This window comes from Sinocyclocheilus rhinocerous, unplaced genomic scaffold (assembly GCF_001515625.1).
Source record: "Sinocyclocheilus rhinocerous isolate Xijiao unplaced genomic scaffold, SAMN03320098_v1.1 scaffold1965, whole genome shotgun sequence".
Classification (NCBI taxonomy): domain Eukaryota; kingdom Metazoa; phylum Chordata; class Actinopteri; order Cypriniformes; family Cyprinidae; genus Sinocyclocheilus; species Sinocyclocheilus rhinocerous.
Window position 1 is genome coordinate 203,962 of NW_015625577.1, and position 14,235 is coordinate 218,196.

At 33.7% G+C, this 14,235-nt stretch overlaps 1 protein-coding gene and 1 pseudogene across 2 annotated transcripts; one reads left to right on the forward strand and one right to left on the reverse strand.

Moving 5' to 3' along the window:
• LOC107752566 (collagen alpha-5(IV) chain-like) overlaps window positions 1–2,095 on the forward strand; it is a 13,153-nt pseudogene extending 11,058 nt beyond the window's left edge.
• Window positions 2,096–8,650: 6,555 nt separating this feature from the next.
• On the reverse strand, window positions 8,651–13,875 carry LOC107752790 (rhomboid-related protein 4). Of its 2 annotated transcripts, none has more exons than XM_016568867.1 (8): window positions 13,681–13,875; window positions 12,650–12,802; window positions 12,173–12,452; window positions 11,588–11,720; window positions 11,381–11,469; window positions 10,817–10,873; window positions 10,507–10,614; window positions 8,651–9,169 (listed from the first exon to the last, which is right to left on the reverse strand). In XM_016568867.1, exons 1-8 carry the CDS (start codon window positions 13,681–13,683, stop codon window positions 9,069–9,071), a joined length of 924 nt encoding a protein of 307 aa, XP_016424353.1. In that variant the 5' UTR covers window positions 13,684–13,875; the 3' UTR covers window positions 8,651–9,068. The 2 variants fall into 2 exon arrangements, with proteins under 2 accessions (XP_016424353.1, XP_016424344.1); XM_016568858.1 differs by having other exon boundaries at window positions 8,653–9,169; window positions 10,450–10,614.
• Between the last annotated feature and the right edge of the window lie 360 nt (window positions 13,876–14,235).

The window sequence follows — 14,235 nt, forward strand, 5'->3', positions numbered from 1 at the left end:
GACCATGTTTTTGAGATACTGTTATTTTTTTATATATATATTTTAAATTCATTTACATTTTTTGTATTTTCTGTTATCATTTTAATTTTAAAGCTTTAGTAGTTTTTTTGTTGTTTTTGTCATTTTTATTTGTTTTATTAAGATGTCTATATAGTTTTTATTCATTTTTATTTCCGTTTTAATTTTAGTGCTGCTTTTGCAACTAGCTGAAATCAAATTATTTATATTTATTTCAGTTAACGTTAAGAGTTTCAGTGAAAGGTTTTAGTTCATTTTAATAACAGTGATAACAACAATGTTCAAACTTATTTTCACCAGGCCAGGCAGGTTCATGTTTGCGTATGTTCAGCACCATGCCATTCTCCTGCTGCAATATGGACACCTGTGATTATGCCAGTCGCAATGACAAATCCTATTGGCTGTCTACAACTGCCTCAATTCCCATGAATTCCATTCTGAGGGGGATGGAAATTCGGCAACACATCAGCAGATGTGTGGTGTGTGAGGCGTCATCGCCAACCATTACATTACACAGTCAAAACGGGACTCGACCAAGGTGTCCATCCAATTGGAGCAGACTCTGGTTTGGATATTCATTCCTTATGGTAAGGAAAGCGAAGTATGACTATGTTCCAAACCCCAGTAAGCTGCCTATCAGAATTTTTTTTAGATGTTTTAGATTTAGATGTTTCCTACTGCGAAAGCCTTAAATTACCTAATTTTGGTAAAGGAAATGTCACACATATAATATATTTTAAAAAAAGAAAATATTTTGTATTACCAAATAAAATATATATTTATATACTTAGACATATACTTAGACATTTAGTTAAACATGAACCATTTCAGTATGACCAGTATGATATTATGTTACCAACATGCTAGTATCATTTTCAGTCAGAATAATCTATAAGTATTAGTCTATGTATGCTGCCTTTCAGAAGATTTTTTTAAAGAAATCAATACTTTGATTAAAATGTTAAATATATTAATATTTTCAACAGAGCTATGATATAATATCTAGTGTTATTTTAGTATCACTGAAATACTATTGTTGTTTTAATATTTTGAATTAATTTGTATTCATTTTCATAACTTTAGTTAACATTTTAGTCATTTTGTTTGTTTTGTCATTTTTATTATTATTTAAAAAAATATGTCTGTATAGTTTTTATTGATTTATTTCAGTTTTTAATTTAATTTATTTTAGTGCATTAAGTTAAATTAAATAAAAAATGAGACATGTTTATTTGGCTAACTTTTAACTAGTGAAATCAACTAGTGGACATTTTATATTTAATTTTATTTTAGTTCATGTCTATTTCAAGAAATGAAAAAGTTTTTTTGAGATTCATTTTGAGACTTTTTGAATATTTTGAATTCAATACAGAATTTTATTTTGTATTTCTCATTTAATTTCAAAATATTTTTACAAGAAATTAATACTTTGATTAAGATGCATTAAATTGGTTCATCATTTTACAGACGTTTTCTACTTCTAATAAATGTTGTTCTTTTGAACTTTTTAATCAAATAATAATCCTGAAATCTGAATACTGAATTCAGCTTTGCATCACAGAAATAAATTACATCTGTTAATATATTAAAATAGAAAACAGTTATTTTAAATTGTAAAAATAGTTCACAATATTGCAGTTTTTACTGTATTTTTGATCAAAAAAATGCAGCCTTGGTGAGCAAAAGGGACTTCTCTTTACATTTTGAACAAATCACATGATGCATCTTCATTTCTTTGTTCCAGCATACAGGATCAGGGGACGAGGGAGGTGGACAGTCTCTGACATCGACAGGAAGCTGTTTGCAGGACTTCCGCAGTCAGCCGTTCGTGGAGTGCCAAGGTTCGTATGGCACGTGCCAGTATTCCCCCACCTTCTTCAGTTTCTGGCTGACCAGAGCGAGCGTGGAGCAATTTGACTCGGTTCCCGACAGAACTGTGCTCAACGGACAGAACCAGCGCGACAGCATCAGCTTATGCAGCGTCTGCATGAAGAACAACTGACACAAGTCTCTCGTGTTTTCCAAAAAAAAAACTGCACTGAGAATGCACATCAATAGGTCACCGCAGTGGAAGTGATTGAGATGCTTTTGGTCACTTTTTTTGGAGAAGATAAAAAGGACATAATTTGTGACCATTTTTGTTGAACTGCAGGCTGTGAACTTTTTACTTCACTGGATTCGTTCCCACATAGCTCAGTCTAACATGACTTCCTTTATGACTTCTCGTTTGTATTACATTTTGGTGCTAGCAAAAACCCAAGACCATTTGCACAAATACCTATATACCAATGTTCATTTTCTCCTTAGTGTCAGCAAGTATTATGTTTGCACACATCAAAACATTATCAACGCAATATTATATTGGTATTACAATTATTAGTATGCCATTTTTAACCAAAACATATCATGAATACTAAACCTTAAGAACAAAACTCTCATAATCCAGTAAAATCAAATAGGAATGTCTGGTAGCAGCAGATAGCTAAATTGCTATTGCTGTGGCAGGTAGGTACAGATTTTTTTCTGTATAGAAATCAACAAATGACTGTTTTTTTCCAAAGTTTTCTACACTTTGATTTTAAACCAAGCATTGTGCAGAATTAAGATCCAGTCACATTTATCGTTATTCGGTGATTTTTTGTGTGTGTGTGGGTGGAATCCAGTCATTTCAATAGAAATCCAAGCGATTTCACTTAAAGGTGAGATTTTACCATGCAGATTTCGCAACTGGTTCACACACTGTTAACAATAGACCTTTTTCCTGCGAAATAGTACCGCAGTTTTGCTAATGTGACAACATCTTTACTGTTTATTGCTCTTTAACTGAATTAAGGAACTAGAGGAAACCAAGACAATATTTTTTAGCTGTTAATTTGCAAAATGATTAGGAAGATTTAGTCATTTGAGAGACGCATATCAGGTGACATTCAAGTCATGTTATCAATATGCCCCTTATGAAAATGAACCGTGGTTTTACTACCAAAAAAAAAAAAAGCATGGTTATATTGTAGTTAAACCACTCTGATGACGCAGGACGAAAACGTTTTTGCAAGACGCGAAATACGTAGAGCCATGTAAGTTTCGTGACATATTCAATGTGAAATGTCCACTGAGTGGCGCTAAAAGATTGTTCCGTTTTTTTCCCAGGAACAGATGAACGTACATATGGTACGTTTTATATGACGTTGGTTTTGTACGTGTCACCACAGTTCTGACTTGAAATGTCTGTTGAGTGGCGCTGTGACGTTTTAAAATAACGTACCATCTACACAACACCTAACCTTACCACTACACCTAACTTAACCTACCTGATAGTATGAACAAAAGCGAATGTGTCATAAAAACGCAATCTCAAGCATGCCGTTTTAGCTTGTTTTTCGATATGTCATCTATGAGCTCTTTCATCGTGAGTCATGTTTTTCACAGGATTTGTGACCGAGCAAGCTTGTAACGTCCGGAAATCACAACATACAGTATGGAGCTGTAATCATAACTGTGTACGAAAACGATTACAAGTGCTCGCTGTTTTACCTCCACTTGTGTTCATTTCTGTTGGAAACTGCAGTGATGTGTACTTATTGGTACGTATTTCGCGTCTTGCGAAAAAGTTCCCACAGGTACGTTTTCGTCATGAGATCAGGTAGCTAACAATAAATTAACCATGGTTTTAATAGATCACCTTTGGCGCGGTAATGCGAATCGGAGTTCATGATCCGATTCGTGAACAGATAATTCTTTTGAGTCAATCTTTTAAATGAATCATTTATTTTGTTTAAAGGGGTCATATGATGCGATTTCAAGTTTTCCTTTCTCTTTGGAGTGTTACAAGCTGATTGTGCATAGATAAGATCCCTGACTCAAGCATGCCGTTTTAGCTTGTTTTTCGATATGTCATCTATGAGCTCTTTCATCGTGAGTCATGTTTTTCACAGGATTTGTGACCGAGCAAGCTTGTAACGTCCGGAAATCACAACATACAGTATGGAGCTGTAATCATAACTGTGTACGAAAACGATTACAAGTGCTCGCTGTTTTACCTCCACTTGTGTTCATTTCTGTTGGAAACTGCAGTGATGTGTACTTATTGGTACGTATTTCGCGTCTTGCGAAAAAGTTCCCACAGGTACGTTTTCGTCATGAGATCAGGTAGCTAACAATAAATTAACCATGGTTTTGCTACACTAACCATAGTTTAACCATGGTATTTGTAGTTAAACTGTGGTTATACAAATGGAAAAAACATGGTTACTATAATAAAACCACAGTTAATTTACTTGAGGGGAATATTAGCCTTGCTAATGCTATGCTCTGCCGGTTGAACTACAACAACTAGCTCGCTAGCCGTTTTTAGTCAACAAGCTGAGGGAACTAAAATTTCATTTGTCTGAAGATTCTACAACTTGAGCCAACAAACATTTTATTGTTGTCTTGGGTTACAAGAGGATGTGCATGTCCATGTGGCAAAAGCTAGCATTAGCAGGTCAATATGGCTAAGGTAGGAGGATATAAGACTTCAGTCAGTAGTTAAATGTTAAAACACCCCCTTATTTCATTGTTTTCTATACATACAGTTTCTAATAGACCTTTCTGGCCACAAGGCACATCTTTAAAGTACTGTTTAATATTTAAAAAAAAGTAATTTCCGTGTCTTCTGGTGTAAGTTATGTGAAAGGACCGTTGCCATTCAGCTTCCCATTTCATTATTGGACACTTGAAAGTCTTTCCTGCTTAGCTTTTTATATATATTTTCCCACTAACACAAGCCATTAAATGAAACTAACACCTTCGGTATTTTACAGTCCACATAAGGGGTCCTACGCAGTTTTTGTTTTGAACGATATATTCTTCTGTATGTACATATGATTGCACTGTTGACAGAACAGCTTTGCTTTATATTTTTACTAAATGTCAAGAGTATTTATTTAGCTAGAGATATTTTGGTGCTATTTTGGATGGAAATGAAAAACTTAACAGTGAATGAAAAATGTGTTCCCTTTTAAAAGAAGTGATTATTATTTTTGTCAGATTTTTGGTTAGAAATGCAATCCGCTGTGTTTGTTTGGGGACATTTTGATGTCTTGAGTACTGTACTGTTACACCTGAGCATGGACGTACACAACACAAATTGTTAAAACTCTTTCCCGAGAAGTTTGATCTTGTTCAGTGTCACATGCATTTTTACATTTAACAATCAGGTTCAACTCTTACTGTGTATTAAATGTCTAATAAATTGTGATATTTGTATAACATGCAATAATACCTTGGTAAAAAAGAATATATAAACTCACCGAACTGAGACATCTAACAAAGTTTCACATCATTTATTGTTTTTACACTTCTTTTATACACTATTTTTGAGTTTTAGGAGACACTCTGTACTAAGCACACTCACTATTGGTGCATTCTTCCCATTAATAAAACCCATATATTCATTTTTTTTTTTTAAACATAACTCCATATAATTCAAACTAACTCTTTTGACAAAGAGAACATCAGCATTCCAAATAATAAAAAAACACTTTTTGTGGACTTTATAAAAATATATAATAAATACACTACCGTTAAAAAGTAAGTGGTACGATTTTTTTAAAATTTTTTTTGCTGAAATCACTTTTCTTTTTTTTTTGTGGAACTGATTTCTTTTAGGATTCTTGGATAAATAAAAAGTCTCTTTCCCGAGAAGTTTGATCTTGTTCAGTGTCACATGCATTTTTACATTTAACAATCAGGTTCAACTCTTACTGTGTATTAAATGTCTAATAAATTGTGATATTTGTATAACATGCAATAATACCTTGGTAAAAAAGAATATATAAACTCACCGAACTGAGACATCTAACAAAGTTTCACATCATTTATTGTTTTTACACTTCTTTTATACACTATTTTTGAGTTTCAGGAGACACTCTGTACTAAGCACACTCACTATTGGTGCATTCTTCCCATTAATAAAACCCATATATTCATTTTTTTTAAAAACATAACTCCATATAATTCAAACTAACTCTTTTGACAAAGAGAACATCAGCATTCCAAATAATAAAAAAACACTTTTTGTGGACTTTATAAAAATATATAATAAATACACTACCGTTAAAAAGTTTGGGGTAAGATTTTTTTTTATTTTTTTTGCTGAAATCACTTTTCTTTTTTTTGTGGAACTGATTTCTTTTAGGATTCTTGGATAAATAAAAAGTAAAAAATACCAGCATATTTGGAATAGAAATATTTTGTAGCATTGTAAGTATCTGTACTGTCAATTTTGCTCAATTTAATGCATTCTTGCTAAATAAAAGTATTAATTTCTTTAAAAATTGAATTGTAGTGTATTGTATATGTTATGCATCTAAATACAGTAAGTCTCTCTTACACAGTGTATAATACATATAAATATTACATGTATGTGAATAATGCATGTAAACTGAATATAATTATATATTTGTAATTATTAATCTGAATTAGTACAAATTTTACTTTTACTACATATTTTATAATTTACCATATAAACAGAGGAACCAATCTTGTCTTGGAACTAATGTAAAACCAGCTACAACATACCAGAATAAGAATGATTTGTTTATTTACAAAAATATACTTTCTTAAGAAACAAAGTATAAGTTACTTAGGAAGAAATGTTTGGAAATAAGTGCTATAAGCTTGAGAGATTTTACATACATTTAGTAAGACTTAATGGCACACTGACAAAATCATCTTACTGTACATTTAACATACTGCAAAAGGCACTCTCATCCACAACCATGTCATGAATGTTCACTTCATTAATGTTCAACTTTTAACGTTCATACAAAGAGATCAGCATTTAGAGCCAAAACAAATGTAAATACAAACTTTTTGCAATAAGAGATACAGGGAACGGCCTTTGAAACCTCCCACTGATGACATCATAAAAGCTATTCAATGACACAACCAGTCAGCAGTGGAGGAATCTTCTCCGCTAGCTCTGAACGGTTGTTAGTGTTGTCCTTAATGTAAACAATCTAGTAGTATTATCATTATGTCACGTTCTCCAATTGTTCAGCTGTTAAACCTCTGAAGCCGTCGCCAGCGGATCTCTTCAGGAGTTGGGTTTGAGTGGGCATAAGAGCCACGTGATGATCTAGCCTGCGTAAAACCACCTACAAAACCAAATAACAATGTTACACATTGTAACTGCTAGTACAATAAAGAATTAAAGGATAGTTCACCTAAGATTTACTCACTCTCAGGCCAGCAAAGATGTAGATCAGTTTCTTTCTTTATCGGAACAGATTTGGAGAAATTTAGCATTACATCACTTGCTCACCAATGGATCCTCTGCAGTGAATGGGTGCCGTCAGAATGAGAGTCCAAACGGCTGATAAAAACATCACAATAATCCACAAGTAACCCACATGACTCCAGTCCATCAATTAACATCTTGTGAAGCGAAAAGCTGTGTGTTTGTAAGAAAGTCGTGTGGATTACTTGTGAATTATCATGATGTTTTTATCAGCTGTTTGGACTCTCATTCTGACGGCACCCATTCACTGATGTGTTCCCTTTTAAAAGAAGTGATTATTATTTTTGTCAGATTTTTGGTTAGAAATGCAATCCGCTGTGTTTGTTTGGGGACATTTTGATGTCTTGAGTACTGTACTGTTACACCTGAGCATGGACGTACACAACACAAATTGTTAAAACTCTTTCCCGAGAAGTTTGATCTTGTTCAGTGTCACATGCATTTTTACATTTAACAATCAGGTTCAACTCTTACTGTGTATTAAATGTCTAATAAATTGTGATATTTGTATAACATGCAATAATACCTTGGTAAAAAAGAATATATAAACTCACCGAACTGAGACATCTAACAAAGTTTCACATCATTTATTGTTTTTACACTTCTTTTATACACTATTTTTGAGTTTTAGGAGACACTCTGTACTAAGCACACTCACTATTGGTGCATTCTTCCCATTAATAAAACCCATATATTCATTTTTTTTAAAAACATAACTCCATATAATTCAAACTAACTCTTTTGACAAAGAGAACATCAGCATTCCAAATAATAAAAAAACACTTTTTGTGGACTTTATAAAAAATATATAATAAATACACTACCGTTAAAAAGTTTGGGGTACGATTTTTTTAAAATTTTTTTTGCTGAAATCACTTTTCTTTTTTTTTTGTGGAACTGATTTCTTTTAGGATTCTTGGATAAATAAAAAGTTAAAAATACCAGCATATTTGGAATAGAAATATTTTGTAGCATTGTAAGTATCTGTACTGTCAATTTTGCTCAATTTAATGCATTCTTGCTAAATAAAAGTATTAATTTCTTTAAAAATTGAATTGTAGTGTATTGTATATGTTATGCATCTAAATACAGTAAGTCTCTCTTACACAGTGTATAATACATATAAATATTACATGTATGTGAATAATGCATGTAAACTGAATATAATTATATATTTGTAATTATTAATCTGAATTAGTACAAATTTTACTTTTACTACATATTTTATAATTTACCATATAAACAGAGGAACCAATCTTGTCTTGGAACTAATGTAAAACCAGCTACAACATACCAGAATAAGAATGATTTGTTTATTTACAAAAATATACTTTCTTAAGAAACAAAGTATAAGTTACTTAGGAAGAAATGTTTGGAAATAAGTGCTATAAGCTTGAGAGATTTTACATACATTTAGTAAGACTTAATGGCACACTGACAAAATCATCTTACTGTACATTTAACATACTGCAAAAGGCACTCTCATCCACAACCATGTCATGAATGTTCACTTCATTAATGTTCAACTTTTAACGTTCATACAAAGAGATCAGCATTTAGAGCCAAAACAAATGTAAATACAAACTTTTTGCAATAAGAAATACAGGGAACGGCCTTTGAAACCTCCCACTGATGACATCATAAAAGCTATTCAATGACACAACCAGTCAGCAGTGGAGGAATCTTCTCCGCTAGCTCTGAACGGTTGTTAGTGTTGTCCTTAATGTAAACAATCTAGTAGTATTATCATTATGTCACGTTCTCCAATTGTTCAGCTGTTAAACCTCTGAAGCCGTCGCCAGCGGATCTCTTCAGGAGTTGGGTTTGAGTGGGCATAAGAGCCACGTGATGATCTAGCCTGCGTAAAACCACCTACAAAACCAAATAACAATGTTACACATTGTAACTGCTAGTACAATAAAGAATTAAAGGATAGTTCACCTAAGATTTACTCACTCTCAGGCCAGCAAAGATGTAGATCAGTTTCTTTCTTTATCGGAACAGATTTGGAGAAATTTAGCATTACATCACTTGCTCACCAATGAGTGAGCAAGTGATGTAATGCTAATATAATAATGCTTTCTCCAAATCTGTTCCCATGAAGAAACAAACTCATCTACATCCTTGATAGCCTGAGGATGAATACATAGTTTTGGGTGAACTATTTCTTTAATCAGTCTGCTTCTGCAGCTTTAGTGTTAGCAAAAACACATGGGAATAAATTAGTTGTGTTGGAATGTGGTCAGCAACTTCTTTTCTAATAATCTGTATGTCAAGGAATGTTGTTCATATTTTATGTACAAATATTTGTTGCCGTTTTGTTCTAGATATACAGGTGCATCTAAAAAAATTTGAATATCGTGAAAAAGTTTTTTTCCAATCATTTCAAAAAGTGAAACTTATATATTCTAGATTCATTACATGTAAAGTAAAACATTTCAAAAATTTTTTTTGTTTTAATTTTAATGATTAGAGCTTACAGCTCATGAAAGTCAAAAATCCAGTATCTCAAAATACTAGAATATTGTATATTCTAGTATTTCTATAGAATACTAGCATGGAAGCGATCAGCCTGTGGCACTGCTGAGGCACTATTGAAGCACAGGTTTCTTTAATAGCGGCCTTCAGCTCGTCTGTATTGTTAGATCGACTGTTTCTCATCTTTCTCTTGAAAATATACCATAGATTCCATATTTTCTGTGACTTACCCTCTTTGTGGAGGGTGTCAATGATCGTCTTCTGGAGCACTGCCAAGTAAGCAGTCTTCCCCATTATTGTGGTTTCAAAGAACAAGAGATAGCCGGAATTTTTTGTTCTGTAGGGATTGTCATTTAATGAAACTCAAATGTAAATATTCTAATATTTTGAGATACTGGCTTTTTTACTTTCATGAGCTGTAAGCTCTAATCATCAAAATTAAAACAAAAAAAAAACTTTTGAAATATTTTACTTTACATCATGTAACGAATCTAGAATATATGAAAGTTTCACTTTTTGAAATAAGTTACAAAAAAATATATATATATTTTTTACGATTTTTTTTAGATGCACCTGTATAACAAAATAAAACAAAAATAGAATACTTTTCTTTACCAAATGGTTTATGACAAAGCATTTTTAAAAGTATCAACTGGTCCTTTTGACCACCTGACCTCTGTCATTCAGGCTGGCCCTGACAGCTGTCTCATACTGCTCATCTTCTGACAGACCTGCTGTATAGGGATGCTGGGGCGGTGCAGAGGGTGTGCGTGTGTCATACTGCTGCCTGTAGGGGGCGCCAGAGTTTGGTGGATACGGCGCGCCATATCCACTGTATCCTGTAAACACAGACATACAAATAATGGATCCTGAGGATGTCAACAGAGCGATGCTACAATGGTCTAGTTAACAATCCCTAAATCATTTCATCTTTATTGGTTCTCAAAATCAGAGCCATTTCTAGGATGGTAGTGATTCAAATCAGATTGCAGTCTTTATAACTAAATCAGTATTTCCCTATAAAACCAAAAGAGCTTTTACCTGATGGATTGTAGTATGTTTGTTGCCCTCCATATTGCCCATTAGATGTCACAAAGCCTGAAATGACACAGTCATGGCTGTTTATGTGGCTTGATACATTAATTGCTGAATTAAAAGTTTGTGGTTGGTAAACATTTTTATGTTTTTGAAAATCTCTTATGTTCCTATTTTAATTTGATAAAGTAATTTATTCCTGTGATGCAAAGCTGAATTTTCAGCATAATTACTCCAGTCTTCAGTGTCACATGATCCTTCAGAAATTATTTTAAAATGCTGATTTGCTGCTTTAGAAACATTTCTTATTACTATCAATGTTGAAAACAGTTTTTGTGAACACTGTGACTCTGAAAGTTCAAAAGAACATTTATTTCAAATAAAAATATTTTGTAACATAAATATCGTTACTGTTACTTTTGATCAATTTAATGCATCCATGCTGAATAAAAGCATTAATTTCCTTAAAAAAATATGCTGAACTGAAACTATTGAATGGTAGTGTATACACATATTAACAGTGAAGATGTCAAACACACTTAAAAAAAAAAATACTGAAAATGTTGTTACCTGCACAGGTTTTCATCAGGCTCTTTAGTGGTCCAGTTGTGTAGAGCAGACCGACCAGGATCCCAGCCAGGTGTCCGACAAATGACGTCCTGCAAAGACATGTGTGTGAATGTGTGCTAATACAAGCTGTGATTCAGATACAAATCAAAACATGTTTATAAAAAAAACCCTTTACTCTAGCATCTTTGAAACGTGTTTCACGCCTACCCAGGGTTCATGATATGGATGAGGACCAACTCTACCCAGCAGGCGTAGCGATTGGCTACAGGCAGCCCCATGATGTATGTGGCCCCTCCTGGATGATAATGATTATTCACCACCTTCAGCCCAAACAGAACACCTGAAACAAATCACAAACAGCTTATTTCTTAGTAGAAAAATATAACAATGACACATATGAATCAATTGATTTCTGTTGTCTACTCCTTTTTATTTTTTCCACCAACTGCATGTACTGTACAGTATTAATGTTTTAGTAAAAGATACATCTACACTACCGTTTAAAAGTAAGATTTTTTTTAAGAAATGTTTTTTTTATTGAGAAAGGATATATTAAATGGATCAAAAGTGACAGTAAAGACATTTATAATGTTACAAAAATGCCTATTTCAAATAAAAGCTGTTCTTTCATCAAAGAATCAACATTTTGATAATATCAAAGTAATCATGTGACACTGAAATGGCTGCTGAAAATTCAGCTTTGCTATCACAGGAATAAATGACATTTAAACATATAATAAAATAGAAAACATTTCATTCAAAGCATGTGCAATCCATCCTGATTTAACACACCTGAGAAGCCCACTGCACACTGTAAACTATATGAGGAGTCTTCTGTCATGTGTGTCAGTCCCGTCTCCAGGAGCAGGTAGACCAATCCGGTGAGCAGAGAGAAGACAGAGAGCAGGTACGCAAACCAGGCGCCTCCCAGTTTCCTTTCCAGTTTGATGCCCTTCCAAAGGAGCGAGGCCATGTTGAAGTACAAGTGCATGTCGTCAGCATGGTGAAACGGCGACAGCAGCAGACGACTCCAGTCTCTGTACCAGTACGCCTCTCGAACACTCAAACACGTCTGCAATACCAAAAAAAAAAACGTTAAGTACTGTCTACAACTTGCCTTTATTGTAACATGTGCAACTTATCACTTTTTCAATATATTTTCTAATAAAATATTGCAAAACACAGTTTAATGGTAGGCAAATTTTCTTCATTGACTCACTACTGGCAGATGTGACCCCTTTTTAGTGTTGAAGTTATAATAACATGTACCTGTAGGAGGGGTTTGACCGGAAACAGGAACAAATAGACGTTCAGGCCGAGTGTTGCAAGAGTGACAGGTGGGATGTTGTCGATTCCCAGCTGGAAAACCTGAGAGGCCAGCAGGAGCAGGCCGAGATTGGATCCCCTCTGTCTGTTACGCATCTGAAACACATATAGCGGATTATTAGCATCTAAAATACACAACCACATCCTCAAACACAGAGAACCAGTGTTTTATCTGTATAAAAATGTGTTTATATTTCTTGACAGACCGCTGCTTACTCGTAAATATTTTAGAATCAGTTAATAATTATTTCAGTTTCAGTTCATACACACCTGTCTACAGAGCATGTAAAATCATTAAGCATGATTATTTGGCATCTGGCTAGCCAATTGCAGGTAGTATTGGGGGAGGGGCATTTCCATTCTTGAGAGCACCTGATTGGACTAAAACTGTAGTGCAGGATGAGTCATTAAAATTTTTTGTCTATTTCCAATTGAATTTTAAAAGTGTAGGCTATACTGTATTTGCAATTTGTCGACAAATATACTGGCATATAGTTAGCATCAAAGCTAACACACACAGACGTAATCCCTTCTTTTTTTATTCATACGATAATTAAATGTAGTTGTGTATTTCGTGTAAATTCATAACTGTCAAAATTGGGTATTATATCATAACAAGAATTGTTTTGTTTCATTTGGTAATAAAACTATCATGCATGGATGGTGGTACTCACACAAGAACCTTTAAAGGGGTCATATGATGCTTTTTTAAAGATCATTATTTTGTGTATTTGGTGTAACAGAATATGTTGACATGCTTTAATGTTCAAAAAACACATTATTTTTCAAATACTGTACATTATTGTAAATATTATCAAAACGAGAAATCTATCGCTTTCTTTAAATAAAGAATCTATTATCCGTACTAAACTGTCATGCATGCACTCTATATGCCATAAAAGCTCTATTATTACTTTGAAGTATAAATGTACTAGACTACATAACCAATTACTGTGTAGGATCAAATCACTTACCATAATATCTGAGTGAAAGCTCCTGTTTGGAAGGCTTGAGGTTCCTACGCTTGGTTTGGATGTTGTGTTGTGAGTAAAAGGAGCGTTCCCGAGTCCTAATATTAGCTATCAACAGTGGGACACGTCAGATTTTACTCGCATTTCACCATCTTTCGCTAGGTGGTAAACACGGAAGTGATGCAACGAGGGTTTCTGGTCGCGTGACTTCTTCTTCTTCTTTTGGAGTTTTATGGCGGTTGTCATACAAACGATAGGTGCCTGGTCGCGTGACCTCATCGCTCCTGACGTTTGTAGTTTTTTCTAGAAGTGAACCGTCTGAGCTGAAAGTTTTACTGGTTCATTCCACGAATACGGTACACGTTCGTGCCCTGTGACTAATGCATAAGAGACCAATCAAATCCTATGTTTTGTTGTGAAACCTATAAGATATGTTTGATAAACTATTATTTAACATAAAATTAACCTAGAATGTAGCGTATAGCTATTTTAACACATCAACGGCCTATTCCAAAGCTATGTATGGCAAGGAAAATGATCAAGATAATGTTTTAGCTT